This window comes from Clarias gariepinus, chromosome 25 (assembly GCF_024256425.1).
Source record: "Clarias gariepinus isolate MV-2021 ecotype Netherlands chromosome 25, CGAR_prim_01v2, whole genome shotgun sequence".
Classification (NCBI taxonomy): domain Eukaryota; kingdom Metazoa; phylum Chordata; class Actinopteri; order Siluriformes; family Clariidae; genus Clarias; species Clarias gariepinus.
The window spans coordinates 16,515,365-16,530,926 of record NC_071124.1 but is presented as its reverse complement, the minus strand read 5'-3'; the positions used below and the strand labels follow the sequence as shown (position 1 = coordinate 16,530,926).

Sequence of the window (15,562 nt, the reverse complement as noted above, 5' to 3'; positions counted from 1 at the left end):
ATGACTCTTTCTTTTTCAGAAAATGTAGTGTGGTTTTATGCATCTAGAAATCTGCTTTCATTCTTCTCAGACCTTAAATTACATTAAGGAAAAAAAAAGAAACAAAAATATAGAAACAACTACAAAAAAATCTCCCCCAAAAAATCTAAGATGAAACTTATAGTTTAAATAGGAAAAGGAATAAATAATAAGAACAAGAAAAAAATGATCAACAATAGGGTGGCCTGATGTGACCTAGCAAAAATCTTAACAAACACCCCCAAGATCAAAGCATTCAAAAAATTCCCAACCTTTTTTACATTTTGCTTCAAACATATTTCAAAAAATGTATTGTTAAATTTAACATCTTACTTTTTTTGACCAGACGATTATTCCATATCTTTTGACCAACCAGAATTAAGTACAAAAGGGCTGTGATACTATACACAATAATAATTTTTTTTAATTATATTTGTTCAGAAAGTAAAGTGATGTCATATGCAGAATAACAGAACACAGTTATGAAAGTAACATTTAAATTAATTTCTCTATATAATCCCCCGCTACACTAATGCATTCACCCCAGTATATTACTGGTGCTTCGATACAATCAAGGTTGAAAGCTTTCTTTACTAAAGCCATTCAAATGTTTTACTGAAACTAAGTGTCTCGTCAATGTCCTGTGATTGAAGTCTTCTATAAATGTCTATTATGCCTTCATTCAGGAGAAATTGCATCACATGTCCTGGCTTGACTTGAATGCCCCTTGTATAATCACTGATGACAATACTCACCATGTAAACTGCTACTCATTTCTTGTGCTACTTCAGTGCATGCATGCCTTAACTCATGAAGATTCATTAAGGCAGAAAAACTGTGCTCAGCACGGCAACCTCTTACTCAAGTGGGGTGTGAAAATCTCTTATCCACAGTCCCACAATCCTGTTCTACTTCCCGAATCTCACTTCATCCTGTTAACCCAGGTACACTACTTGCACCAAAAAGGGAACAGGTAATTCGTTGCACTGTGTAGACCTATGTATTAAGACTCAATCGAAAATTATATTTACTTGGGGAAAAAAAGATATTATCATGCAAACAGAAGGGCATTATAAAGTCCATACTGTATGATTAAGTGTTTCATGATACTTAATTGCTGTTTGTCAATATTATGAGTTAAATTTGTAAACAAAGATTTAAGAACTAGACCTATTATGTACTGTATGCTGTATAAAGAATAGCATAATAAAATAATCCTTTTATCTTTTAATTATACTTCTTCAACATGGGATGTATTTTGTTAAAGGAGACCTATTATGCAAAAGTCACTTTTGATCTTTTTTTATATTTACATGGGTATCCACATAGACAAATCATGAGGAAAAAAAGAACACCCCATCACTTTTTTTTTTCCATTTTTGTCCTGAAAATTGTCCAGTTTTTTTTTTCCAAAATGTGCCTGAAAATAGTATATAAATTTCCATTCCATAGGCCCACCTCTGGCTTGATTGTGGTTTTCAGAAAATCTTGTTCCCTGCATTCTGATTGGCTGGAAAAATGCACATCTACAAAGGGGCATGGAAGGGCAGTAACTTATTCTGGATACCAGAGATATCAGAGATAGATATCAGAGACCTCCGAGAAGATTTATGTTTACTTTTTATAAATGAGTATAATATAGCACCTTTAATTAAGTTATGTGAGAAATCGGGGTGAAGTTTGAGTGGCTTAGTTACAATATTACAGAGTATTGATCCAGTGTTACTTTTGGATAATTTTAAAGTAACCACTATGTGCATGTTGAAATGTATATGTTTTGTGTTGGGTAAATACACTCAAAATGATAGGAATCCTATATAAAATTGTTTAATTTGACAATGCAATATTTTAGATGCTGTATATAAATGCTGGATGTATGTAAATGTACTATACACTCCATTTGAGGTATTTCATCAATATGTTATAAGACTTTGAAGTTCATATCTGATCATTTTAAAATTTAAAGATGTTGAACCAATATGGCAGTAAGGTCAAAGCACATTTAATTCATACAGAACTAGTCAAAAGTTTGGACACAGGTGTGAATTTATTTTCTACATTTTAGAACAATACTGGATTTTTTTTTTTTGAATAAACATAAAATAACATATATAGCATTACGCAATTAAGTAACAACTACAACAGTCAGCTGACCTTCATGTCAAGACCAGGGAATTAGTGTGTCCAAACTTTTGACTGATAGTGAACATTGTTCTAAAACTTCTCACCTATTTTCACTGATATTAACAACATATTTATGATGATCCTAATTAATTCAAAAGTTTCAAATATTAATTAAAGTTTAATTTCAGTGTGATTTGTGTTGATTTCAGAACATCGAGCTCAAGGTGGAGGTGGAAAGCTTGAAGCAGGAGTTACAGGAGAAACAGCAGCTCCTCGACAAAGCTCTGTGAGTCTCTTTCTGTCTGCCATCTGGCTGTCTGTGTCTCTGTCTGTGTCTCTGTCTGTGTCGTCCTACTTAGCTGTACTTAACTCCGATTTAAAGTTTCCCTGTATTAAAGGTTCAATAGTTTTGACGAGAAAGGTGAAATGTGGCGTTCAGCATCTGCTTGTTTGTTTCTACATAATGTCTGTAGGCAATAGATTTCATTTTTAATGAGGCACGATAAATAATCCTTCAAATTTAAATGCATCATTAAATATATTTGTCCTCTTACACACTGTACAGTACAACATCTTAATAAGTAGTGTATTCATCACCGCTCCATGCCAGCTGCCCTTGGGGCAGTTTCTCTTTGTTAGACAGTGTTAAACTACTTAATCGATTCCAATAAGCAGTTACATTTCCTTGTATCTGTAAAGAGAGATAAGAAACGGAAAAAAAGTCATAAGAAATACTAATATGCTTCGATGATCTAGATATTGCAGATGCAGTCTGGTTATCTTTGTCTAAGTGGACTCATAGCTCGTTAATAGCATCTTTCCACCAGACAGTGCAACTCAGATGATAAAATTTAGTCTGCACTTTCACTGACAAGCGAGCTGAGGTATAGTTAAATATGCAGGCTGAATTGAGTTGTTTTTGCAAGCTGAGCTGGGATATATGACTAAAACTAAAAATAGATTAGACCATTGATTTGATTGATTAAAAAATCCCTTTAGGACTCATCCTGAACAATATTTTTTTGTTACACAATTGTTTTGGGATTATTGGGGTTTACCTGTGGTACTGTATTTATTACATAGTATTTCAGTATGTACTGTATTTTCAGTAAGTACTGTATTATTGACATGTTAGCCAGGATTTGGATGCACAGTAAAATCTGCAGTGTGGATTAAACACTTTGAGAGTGCATTTGAGTCTAACTGGGCCCAAAAAAACATTGTTAATTCAACGTTGGAGATTTTGCTGTGAAGGCCAGGCTTTGGATTTCTCATTGAATACTGCTGCGATGCTGTTCAGCAGGAAAGCACCATAAGTCTGAACAATCTGATTAATACTGAGTGGTCTAAGTGGAGCACATCAGTAAGCAGACTCCTTGACTCACATTTCAACCACTTGGCCATATGGGATGATCTGGGCAGGAAGCGTAGGGCAACATATATATATATATACAACAGATAGAGAAACAGAAATAAAATCAAAGGAAGAGGAAGAGGAGAAAAAAATATTTTAAGGATATGCAGTTATGTGGGATTCACCACCACAAGGAAAGAGAAACAAAAAAGTAACTGTAAAGAAGATGACAGGTAAATAAGCTTGTGCGATTTTCTTAAAAAGCTACCAACTAGACATGAATAATAATTAACCGAAGGACTGAATTATACTTCTAAATTAAATTCAAAATTGTATGTTAGTATACATAGTTCTGCAAACAAAGGGTTTAATATGGGTAAGAAAGGTAAGGAGACAAACTAATGCTTTTACTTGCTGTATGGGGGTATCAACCAGCCTTCAAGTGAACACTGATTGGGACCAGAAATAAAGCTTAACCTACTCGGTAGTACATAAAGTGCAGATGTTTAGTACAACCTGCGCAAGATTGCAACGATATGGGTCTCGCAAGGGGCAGAGCCGCGAGAAAACACTCTGCACTGTTTAGAACGGGCGCAGAGAGAGGGAGAGAGAGAGAGACACGCAGTGCAATTAAGTGCCTATATTGTGGATATGTAAAATATATACTATATATAATACTGTATATAGTATACTATAATGTGCAAACAGATATTACAGTATAATATACTCTGAGAATTTAAACATTACATAGATCTGATTCGATTAAATCCAACTTTATTGACATAGCAATGAAATGCAGTCTTTATATACAGATAATACAATCGTAAATTTGGCGTGTCTGGACATTAAAGATATTTCCGAAAAAAATAATTTAGGGAGACATGAGATGAGTAATAGAACACATGGTTTTCGGAATTTCTGTCTGTTCGTCTGTACGCATCACACAAAAACTGAATTTTAACTGGGTTTTCACAGGTGTATTCGGCCGATCTTGGGGTAACATATAGACTTTGTTTCATCTCAATCGGCCCACAGGATGAGAAGTTATGCTCCTTCAAAATTAAAATAGTAAAAAAAGCCCTTACATCATTAAAAATCAATCTTGAAAAAAAAATCATAACTTCATCTCAAAATTCAACAGATGGCGCTGTAATTGAGCGTGCTATTGAAGTCTTCTTAATAAACACAAACTCACACCTTCATTCCATGCATTTTACAGTAACAAATAAAAAAATATTTTTAGATAATTTAAAAATTCAACAGATGGCGTTGTACATTTTTTAAAAATTTGTTTATGAAGTCGTGGGCGCATCTAGTTCATAATAATATAATGCAGCCTATTTATAATAAATAACTAACGTAAGTAAATGGAGGTCATACGTACAGGGGTGTAAGTGTTTTATGTGCAGATGATGCTGTAGGTAATAAGGATAGGGTATATATGGTAATCTAAAGTATAACTGTGCAAACATTAATGGTGTAGTGGAAAAGACATGTTAAGAAGATAACATTCTGAACATGATATACCGTACATATATGAATGTCTGTATAATGCAGAATAACTATGAATAGAATATACAGTATTACTGTATATATATATATAGTGCGATTATAGTCATAAGTTCTGAATGGTGCAAAGAGGCATAGTGGATAAATGTACACACTAGGCAGTGTATATATATATAGAGCAGCTCGCTTTATGTTTTGTATCAGAGACTTATACAGTATACTTGAACTTTATACTTAATGCTCCATTATAAGCAAGTATAAAAACAGACACTTTTATGAGCTGTGTGTAATCGCACAAGACTCCATGACGTGATGGCACATGCCAAAGTGCAGATGTATAAAATCAACCTAATGTGGAACGCCGGTTAGTGTGATGAATTTGCATTTGCAACACTTCATTAGTATTCATTCATTATTAGCAGTGTCACTATCTCAGTGAATAGGAATGAGGTTTGTATGTATAAAAGCTAATGACATTCTGTACAGTACATCTGTTACGGCTATGTAAGTGCTCCCAGGACTCCTGTGTTTAATAGCACTCTTATCATGTCTCAGGGGATGACCTTGGAAAAGCTGATGGCACTTACCAGAAACGCCTGTGTAAAGTGCATAAATGTGTATTCATCGCTGGAATCAGATGCCGACTAAAATCCCTTTTATGAATAAATATTTTATCAGGAAGCATGAAAACATATCGGCATACTACTGTAAATACTCAGAATCTCTGAGGCTCTAACTGAGATATTTTAAAAACCCTCGAATGAGAAATATTAGAAACTAAGATTACACAAAAAGTATTTATTGTATTTACAAATTAATGCTTGCATTTAAATTATGTAAGCGAAAATAGGAGCTCAGTAAATGCCATTCGTAATTAAATTCATACTTTAGTGAATTGTAGTCTGCACTGTCGCCTTGCACCTCCAAGGTCCGGGTTCGATTCCCGGCTCAGGTCTGTGTGCATGTTCTCCCCGTGCTTGGTGGGTTTCCTCTGCGTACTTCGGTTTCTTCCGGAGAAAGGCTACTTGGCGTTTCTAGATTGCCCTTACTGTGTGAATGAGCGTGTGAGTTTGTGTGAGTGTGCCCTGCGATGGATTGCCTAAGTCTCCTAAGGTAGGCTCCAGGTACACAGGACTAACCACTCCATAGACGATGAGAGAGAGTGAGTGTATCGTAACTGCTTAAAGAAACTCTATCAGGCTCGGAAGGATTATTTATCTAAAAATATGTATGTTACTATACTGTAACTCTGTACTGTACATATACAGTACAAAAATAATGGCTGTCCCCCGAGCTGCCAGAACAAGTGATGTAGTTCATGTACTCTGGGTTTAAATTAACCCTTATAAACATACCTTGGGTTACCAGACGATGAGCTCACCAGATACCCCCAGGCAACCACCCCACCTTATCCATGTTTTTCTGTTTAACCCCCCCACCTTTCTCTTGTTTTTTCATGAACAAAAGAAATATAAAGCAATGTGTTTTGATTGTTTAATGTTCTTCATTTCTACAAAATGATTCAAAACGATTCTCAACAATTTTAAATCTTTTTTTTGTTTTCTTTCTTCTTTTTTTTTTTTTTTACACATGATGGTGTAGTAAATACACTCAAGTGTAAAAATATTTGTTAAATATAAGTGGTGGGTCTACAATAACAGCTGGAAAAATACTTCTCCATGGTGGATGGTGGGTGTGGGCTGACAGTCGTTATCCCAGTTTAAAACCAGCGCATTTATACACGCAGTGACAGACTGAGTGGCGTGGGCCATTCTGGGAGTCCCATCCTTGCAAAAATGAGTCTCTGTGTACTGTCCATGGCCAGTCTCCATGTACAAGCCATAGATATTCTAAGAAGATGACATGTGATGACAACATGGGGAATTTAAAAGACATCCTCTGGTTTAGGATGAAAGCCATACTTAGGTTAAATGGCACACTTTAGTTACCTGTACCACTTGGGAGATCATGACCCACCACCACATGTTGCGCCGGGGAACAAGGCCCTAATGAGATAAAATATAAGTGGCTCTGGATTAAGGCATCTGCCAAATACCATAAATGTCCAAATGTACTTTATTTTAAAAGCCATAGTATCATGACATAAAAAAATTCCCAGCTTTAGTCTGTACTCTCAGATTCTGCGTTGTACAGTGTAGTTATGGTGTCAGACATCTGTTGTCGCTACTCAAGCTTTTTAGGAATGTCTGGTAAATTAGCGTCTGGTTTTAACTGCCCAGGCTGGGTCAGCCTTCTGACTCCATAGTCTGAACATATTTGTGGGATTCCACAAGTCTACACTTGCAGAGAACCTAAAAAAGACTTCTAGAGTGAACCATTTGTCCTTTAAACAGCTGTAGTGTTATGTATACATTGTTGTGGGTGTTGGAATGACCAATTATTGCCGGTTAGCAGGGTTCAGCCCCGCCTGTCTTAGGAATGTGCTGTTTAGATGCTGTACATCTTATTCTGGACTTCTTTGGAATCAAGGCTGGCGCTGATTTCAGCCCATATTGCAAATGTAAGGGACAAGACTTATTTACTGTATCATATGTTTTTGCACCCGAAAATGTCTTTGGAAGTGGAGCCGAAAGTACACAGCTTTTAGCAGACACTAAAGAATAATATAATATACGATATACAACATAATACATGTTTTACTGTAGGTTTACCATATCTGGCATTCAGCTGGCATTATGCAAGCTGGTAGAGCATTGTGGACTTGTGATACTATTACAATTCATGAATAAATTCAAAAGCACAAATGCTCTTAGTGTGTATAAAATGTTTATTTCAATTACATTATTAGTGAGAAATAATAGTGCTAAAGCTTAATAGTTTCATTGTTCAGGTATTAATAGATATTATTCCATATAATAGCAAAAGCAACTATTACTGGGACACATGAACAGTTTGGCAGTAAAATAAGAGAACTCCATTTCAGCAGGTTTAAAAACAACTTTTATTTTTTTCCCAAATCCATTGCAACATGATGGAGACATTGCAACATCTCTTCTACCAGTTTCAGTTTCACTTTGGTACATGACTATAGCTTCCTATCATGGTATAGTTATGCAACAGCATCGTAACACTATGTACGTACACTGCATACTTCAAAGTTTGTAACATTATGTCTCTGCTTCACCCCAAGTTACAGTATCTGATACTGTATACACTACAGTATCAGACATAGTTTCGTTAAGTACTGTACTGTATATAACATACAAATCACACACTGTCCTATTTCACAGATCACTTTCCTATTATCACAGACGTTAGGCGATGCATACCTATATTATTTATTACTAAACATATTTACTCTTGGATTCAACATTCTCCAAAAACCTTATGAACACATGTAAACCACTCACAGCAAACACTGTGTTGCACCGAAAGTATTTTCGCTTCATTGATCACGTGACAAAAAGGACACATGCGATTGGTTTTGTCACAATGTGTGGCTAAATTGTGCTGTGCTATGTTTAAAATCATGGATGTTAAAAGCTTCTAAAATAGGGTTATGTATTGGTTTTCAAATTTAAAGGTTTTTAAGGCAACCTTGGTTGCCTAGGTGTTGTATTTAATCCACAAGATCTGGGCAGGGTTTTTTTTTTTTTTTTTTGCCAGATGCACTTTTTTTCTCAAATCCCCCAATTTTTCTGGGTTTGGGACTGGCACTGAATCTTTATGGCTGGGTATACATTTGAGCAGTTGGGGTTAAGGGCCTTGCTCAAGGGCCCAACAGTGGTGACCCACGCGTGGGGTTTAAACCTCCAATCTTGAACCTTGGAGAAAATGTGGCACCACATAACAAGACACCACGGTGTCATAAGGTTATTACAAAGGAAGATAATAGCGTTGCAGCTAATCCAGGCTTATCATTGTGCGACAGGATAACAGCGGAGAGCCTGACCAATAGCAATGAAGCGGAGCTGCAGCGTCGCTGTGAGGCGAGACAGGAGGAGATCGACCACATGCAACAGGTCTTGCAGACCAAGATACAACTCTTGCAGGAGGTAGTGACATTCTGACACACATATACACACATAACTCCACACATACTGTCTACACATAAAGTTGTACAGGTGTATAGTACCTTTGTTGATGTACACCATAAATGTATTGATGATGGTGATGATTCGGAAGACACTGATGATGATGCTTTGTCTGACAGGAGGCTCAGTTAGCACGGAATGAGGCAGAACGCATGGCCAGTCTTGCAGAGTCCTGCTCCCAGCATCCCCCTGTCACCATGGAACCCATCACCAAGGAGATGTCTGTTACTAAGAGCTTGCAACCTCCCAACATGCTTCCTGACAACAGAGACAGCAAAAGGTATGAGAAAAGGACGGAGTTGTTATAATTGTGTTATTCTCTCTGACCGAGAGCCGGAGGCAATTGATAATAGGTGTCTCTCTAAAAATAACACCATACAATACCACCATAACACAGTGTGCATATCTCTGTCTCTCTCTGACCATATTTCCACTGTATTGAGATTATATTATAAAAAGCACCTCTACTGTATATTGATGTCCTATTTTTGTTCTTCAGTCACAGATCTAATCCACAGAACACATTTAAAAAGAAGGAAAAAAAGCAAAGATGATCTGTAGTGTGCCGTTTCCTATTCTGTTATTTTATTTACAGGATCGAGGAGCTCACTGCAGCGGTGCGCTGTAAGGAGATGTTAATACTAGAGCTAACCGAGGAGAGGAGCTCTCTGAGAGAGAGAGTCACAGAGATGGAGGAACAGCTTCAGGAGCTTTCTAACTCCCTACTGCAGAAAGAGAAAGATGCAGAGGTGAGCAAGTGTGTGCTTCACAGCAGATACAGTGGGGGAGCATCGGTTTTAGGAACCTTTTTAGAAAAGCGTTATTTTTGGTGTTAGCCTCTGGTGGCCGCACTGTGAATTGCAACTGCACCATTAATAACAGAAATTTCTGAATCTCTGCTAATACAGTATGTTATGTAAGCTGTGTGAATACTACAGTATATATACATAGTTTAAAGTTAAGGTCTGTTAAGTCTCCAGCATATACTCACTCTCACTCACTCACTTTTCGTCTATATCGCTTCATCCTGTATTGAGAGTCGCAGGGGGCCTGGAGCCTATCCCAGGAGTCTCAGGGCATGAGGCAGGGTACACCCTAGACAGGGTGCCTGTCTATCGCAGGGAACACACACACATACTCATACACCCATTCACACACTACGGACAATTTGGGAACGCCAATTACCCTAATCTGCAGTACCCGGATAAAACCCACCAAGCATGGGAAGAACATGCAAACTCCATGCACACAGAGATGGGAATCGAGCCTAGCCAGGGATCAAACCCAGACCCTGGAAGTGCAAGGCGACAGTGCCCAGATCATACTCTTCATGATGATATTTTTTCATTCTTTAAACTCTCTTTATTTCAATGCTCCTTTAAAATCATTATTTTCGCGTCTGAGTTATCAAGCTGCTGCCGACCCACAGAGCTGAGCAAGTCAGGGGAGGAGCTCTTCTTATATGAGGTCACATTAGAAAAAACTGTAATAGTATAAGCCATGGGCAATACAAAAATGGAAAGAAGATAAAAGCCGGGTTTTTTTCTTTTCAGGTGTTTGTTTGTAGATGCTCAATGGAGATGCTACAAATGACTAAAAATTTTAATTTTGCATTGTAGGTCCTCTTTAAAGACCAAATCATTATGCAAATTTGAATCTTGAATTTTTGTTATTATCTGCATCGCTGTGAAACACACCTCTTACCTGCTACACTGTCTCAATAATATAAAAGGTAAAAAGAGCCATAATAATAATAAACAAAATATTTGAATTATGACCATGAATTAGCAGCTACTTAGTGGCTTTTTCTTAGAGCCATTGATATCGACATAACAGAATTTGGCAGAAATGCTGCCCTTTAACACTGTAATGCAAAGAACTGGATTCTGTAAGTAACCGACTGACAAGATGTAAAGGTGATAATTAGGTCAAGTCTCTCACTTTTCATTGTATGATTGATGTTACATATCATAGGACTAGAACTCTCAGTTTTCCGCTGACACATCAGCAGCTGCCGAATTACTCATTTGTATCAGTTGTACAGGATCTCTTGGAACGTCGCATACTGTGGAACTTATTTTGAATGTGAAGCGTTGCCTCTCAAACATTATAAGCGAATAAATGACTTGTGCAGTTATCCAAAGCACAAAATAAACTTCAAAAAACTTCAAATGATTTTAGGTACACATAAATTGTATATGACATTGAGCATGAGAGTAATTAGATCTTCATCGTTACAGTTTTATCAGGAGGAGCTGGGTCGTGAGAGGCTGCGTGTCCAACAGGAGATGCAGGTAGGACTCACTGTATTGGTCTCAGTAAATGTAAAGCCTATTTGTGTACACAAACTCAGAGCAATCTACTGGAAGTATTTTGAACTTATGTTCAAAAATAAAGAATGCATGTCATTGTTGAACATGAATTGACTTAAAGATTATGGAGTAGCTGCCGAAATGTCATATAAATCATGGCTAACTAATTGGCCCAGTTAACTGCATAATCATCAGTACAAACAAGTGAAATTCTGGAGTAATAGACAGAACAGCCATATCCGGTATCCTTTTTTTCCTTAGTTTGTTTTCCTTAGTTTGTTGGATGACCAAGAGAAGATAAAAAGCTAGTGATCACTAAACACTTTCTCCGGGTAACGATGATTAAAAACTACTCGCCCAGACACATATAATAAGTCTCATAAGACCCTTTATGAAAGTTAATTACAGTTGATCTTGATCTGGTTTCTTGATTTCGACTAGATAAGCTTTGATTATACTGTATGCGTCTCAGTTCTTTGGTTAATCTCCATGATGATCAAAGCTTGCCCTCTAGTGGGGGATTAAGATTTACAGAGAGCTTCAAAGAGAAATCGAAACAATGAATTATTCTCGTCTTCATTCAGAGTTCATGGCCTTTTCACACAAATGCAACATAGAGCACATGACGGCTTGTGTTTAATAAAATGAAGACAGGCGTGATCTCCCTTTCTGTGAGATAAGGAGCTAAAAGAGCTTGATATGACATGGCCAGTGCATAACAGCATACTGTTTTTCATTCAATGTACTAATGGATATAGTCATAAATAGAGTTTGCATATAGTTCCAGTCATTTTGGGTCACTTCCAGATAATTTGTTTATGCAGGCCATGCCTTGGTGATGATTTATTGAGCTAGAAGATAGGGATAAGCAGTGTAGAAGATGAATGAATATACGATTAGTCTTAAATTACAAAGTGCATCTATTATTAAATAAAGAATACAAAAATGAAAAAGAGTCATCGTATATTCATATACGGTAAATGGTATTATTAAAAAAAATAAATTAAGGATGAAAAGGAAAACATATTGCTTTTACATATTGAGATTATTTTATATATATAGATATATATGAAGTAAATGTTACTGTAAATTGATAAAACCTTTAGTGGGTTGTTCTTTGATAAATAAAAAAAATTGCTGTTTTATAAGCGGAATAAAACACTTAAATAAACAGGCTGTTATATATGTTACTTCATTTCCGTGCATTGTTGATTATTTTCTTTTATTTTCTTTCATTCGGAAATGTTTTTCCTAATTACTGGACCCTACTATTTACTATAATTTCACTATGTGTTATATTGCTATATTGCTACATTTTTATTTATTTCCTATGTTGCTTTTTGCCACCATGTCTTGTGTCTTGAGACACTAGTGTCTGTAAATCTTGCCGGATAACAGGCCATTTCCAGTCTCAGCTTTGGTAACCCTCAGCCTTGTGTCAGTGATATTACATCAGGGGTGGAGTGCTTTATGGATTATCATGAAGCTTCATAAACACCACTGCTCAGAGAGTAATAGCGGGTGTGTGGTAACTTTTAAGCCTATATTTGCAGTAATAGAGGAGAACAATGCGGATGAAATGTATAGTCAGAATACATTCAAGTTTATTCCTTTATTTGTTTCGTATTTCCTTAAAGAGTTTATTTGTCCTGTGTTACAAAGTTGAAGGGGAAGAGATGTGTGTTTGGGGTTATACACTCTTTATGATAGGAGCAGCTGAGATATGATCCTGTTGGGAAGTGACCCAGGACTGTGCAGCTGCCGCTTGGCTACACAAGACGGGAAGGTGACTAGTGTACAGTATGTGTTTGACGTGTTTCTGAGAAGGCACGAGTACATGCTGCCTCCAGGCACTGTTTGACTTGTAAACCAGCACAGCGGAATATGCAAACGCTGGAGATGGTAGGAATTACCCATCTCAGATTGCTGTCCGACTTCAAAGCAGCTGCCTCACTCATTCACATTCACTCACTCGGGCTCTATCAGACACTCACATTTTAGCTCATTTAAGGTTTTATTTGTGACATATATCACATATACATTACTGCACAGTGAAATTCTTTTCTTCACATATTCCAGTTAGAAGGCTTGGATCAGAGCGCTGTCCAGAGCTCCAGTGTATCTTGGTGGATCTCAAAATATTGACCTTCTGATAAGTACCTCTGAGCCTTAACCCACTAAGCTACCACTGGCCCAGTGGTTTATTCTGCTTTTTGCATTTATTTTAACCATTAGATGCAACAACATAATGCATTGTAAGGATATACTGTACTGTAAGACTTTGTACTGTGAGAGGTTAAGCAAGAAGTGCTGAGGTGGAACTTAGGCCAGTCGTTGTTATTGATGCAGAATATATACATTACACTGATTTAGGTCCATTAACCCTTTCAAATATTAAAGTCTTTCCACTTTTGCTTAACTTTGAGGTTTGCGTGTGGTCAGATTTGACTGTAAAATCAAGTAACCTGCAGATTCAATACGCCGGCTAATGATATGTTCAGTCATTACACAACAATAAGACCTTTGTGGAAAATCTGCCACAACTAAAGGTATTAAAAATGGTGGATGAAACATGATCTGTTTGCAAAGACATAGACAGACAGTGCCCTAAAGGTTTTTTTTTTCTTTGTTCTTTTTTCTTACACTAGAAACTAAAACGGGAACATGGTTAAACTTGGTGGCTTTGATAGACTTAAATACCATGCAATATTGCCAACATAATGTTATTGTTTTAAAATTATTTTGTTGGCTTGTGTTTAAATCTCTCTCTCTCTCTCGCTTTCTCTCTCTCTCTCTCTCTGTGCATAGCTGATTAAACCGAATGTCTCATTTTTTATGATATTTATTTTTAATGTACCATATTATTAACTACGTTTTCTGTATGTAAGTGTTGAAAAGAATATTTATAGACTGACTTCTTACCTGTCTTTTTACGGCATCTAAAATGCTAGAAGTTAATTATTATTACAGTAATATATTTAAAACCACTTTAACTAAAGATACAGTATGACAGCACAGTTAAGGTCTAACCCAGAAGCTACTTTAGATACAAAGGGGATAATGTTACATTAAAGACTTTTTTTGAAAAAGGTGCTACTTTTTGAACTTAAGATGTAAAGACCTACTTAGGCATTTGTTGTTCTTGATACGGCATTTGTTCATAGACTTTCTTACATGTACTGTAAGTCGTCATGCAACGTTTAAATGGTTCCCTTTTTAGATAGATAGAGATAAATAAATACTTTATTCATCCTTATGGGGAAATTAAAAATTATATTCAAATCTGACCGGACTAGCATTTGTGTCTAGTCTTTTAGGCCATGCATCCTGATAGATTTACCCTGATATTTTGTATAGTTAAAATGCAAATCGCTTTAGATAAGACCTTCTTTTAACTATGACAAATAGGTCTAAAATAAGTCATGCTTAAGAAAAGCATGCAAAGACTAGATGAGCTAGTGAGCTATGGGTGTTGGTAGTCACAGGAAGTGAAACTCTTGGGGGCACGGGGTACTCTGGAGACTGAGTATTTACAGTACGTGTTTGCGTTCTGCAAAACATACACGGCATGGCAACAGGGCATATTTACTATTTCCAACTCTAATACAGTATCTTATTATCAGATTTTTTTTTTATGTTTGTTTAACCCTACATGCTGGTCGTTATTCTCAGTAAAGATGTGACCTTTCAAGAGATAGATGACTCTCTTGTGACCACCACCATGAGGGAGATTTAGATAAGCATGTAGGGATGTGTACTCTATGTGTGTGTTGTTGTTGTTGCACCATGTGGATGTCTGCATGGCTCTTAAATTCATATTTAGGTGTTGTTTAAGGTATACAGCACTGTTTTGTGTGTGTGTGTGCTTTCTTTTTAAGCAAGAATGTTTTCACAAACCACAGCAGCACAGAACATGGCAGTAAGGTTACAGATCCAGCATTGTATTTTTTTTTACAGAAATCTGTTCAAGTGAGGCCCGAGAAAGAATGACCTCATTGCAAAGCTGGGTACTGCCATAGTACTGCCAAAATTTTCCCTCATTGCTTTCTTATATAAATCGCATTTTTTTCTAAAGTATTATTTAGCTTAAGATGATAATAATCATATAGAGGCAGGTATCTCTAATGTGTTAGGACGCTATTTATGAAATCAAGAGTGCGGTGCATTAGTTTCAAACCTCATTTGTTTGA

The 15,562-nt window shown here is 36.6% G+C and overlaps 1 protein-coding gene across 1 annotated transcript in view; it reads left to right on the top strand.

Moving 5' to 3' along the window:
* LOC128512845 (myomegalin-like) overlaps positions 1-15,562 on the top strand; it is a 64,392-nt gene that overhangs the window by 18,274 nt on the left and 30,556 nt on the right. The window contains exons 5-9 of the mRNA XM_053486299.1: positions 2,352-2,428; positions 8,898-9,021; positions 9,180-9,340; positions 9,656-9,809; positions 11,301-11,354. Of these exons, the coding sequence (XP_053342274.1) occupies positions 2,352-2,428; positions 8,898-9,021; positions 9,180-9,340; positions 9,656-9,809; positions 11,301-11,354 (570 nt within the window). The remainder of the gene's footprint in view (positions 1-2,351; positions 2,429-8,897; positions 9,022-9,179; positions 9,341-9,655; positions 9,810-11,300; positions 11,355-15,562) is intronic.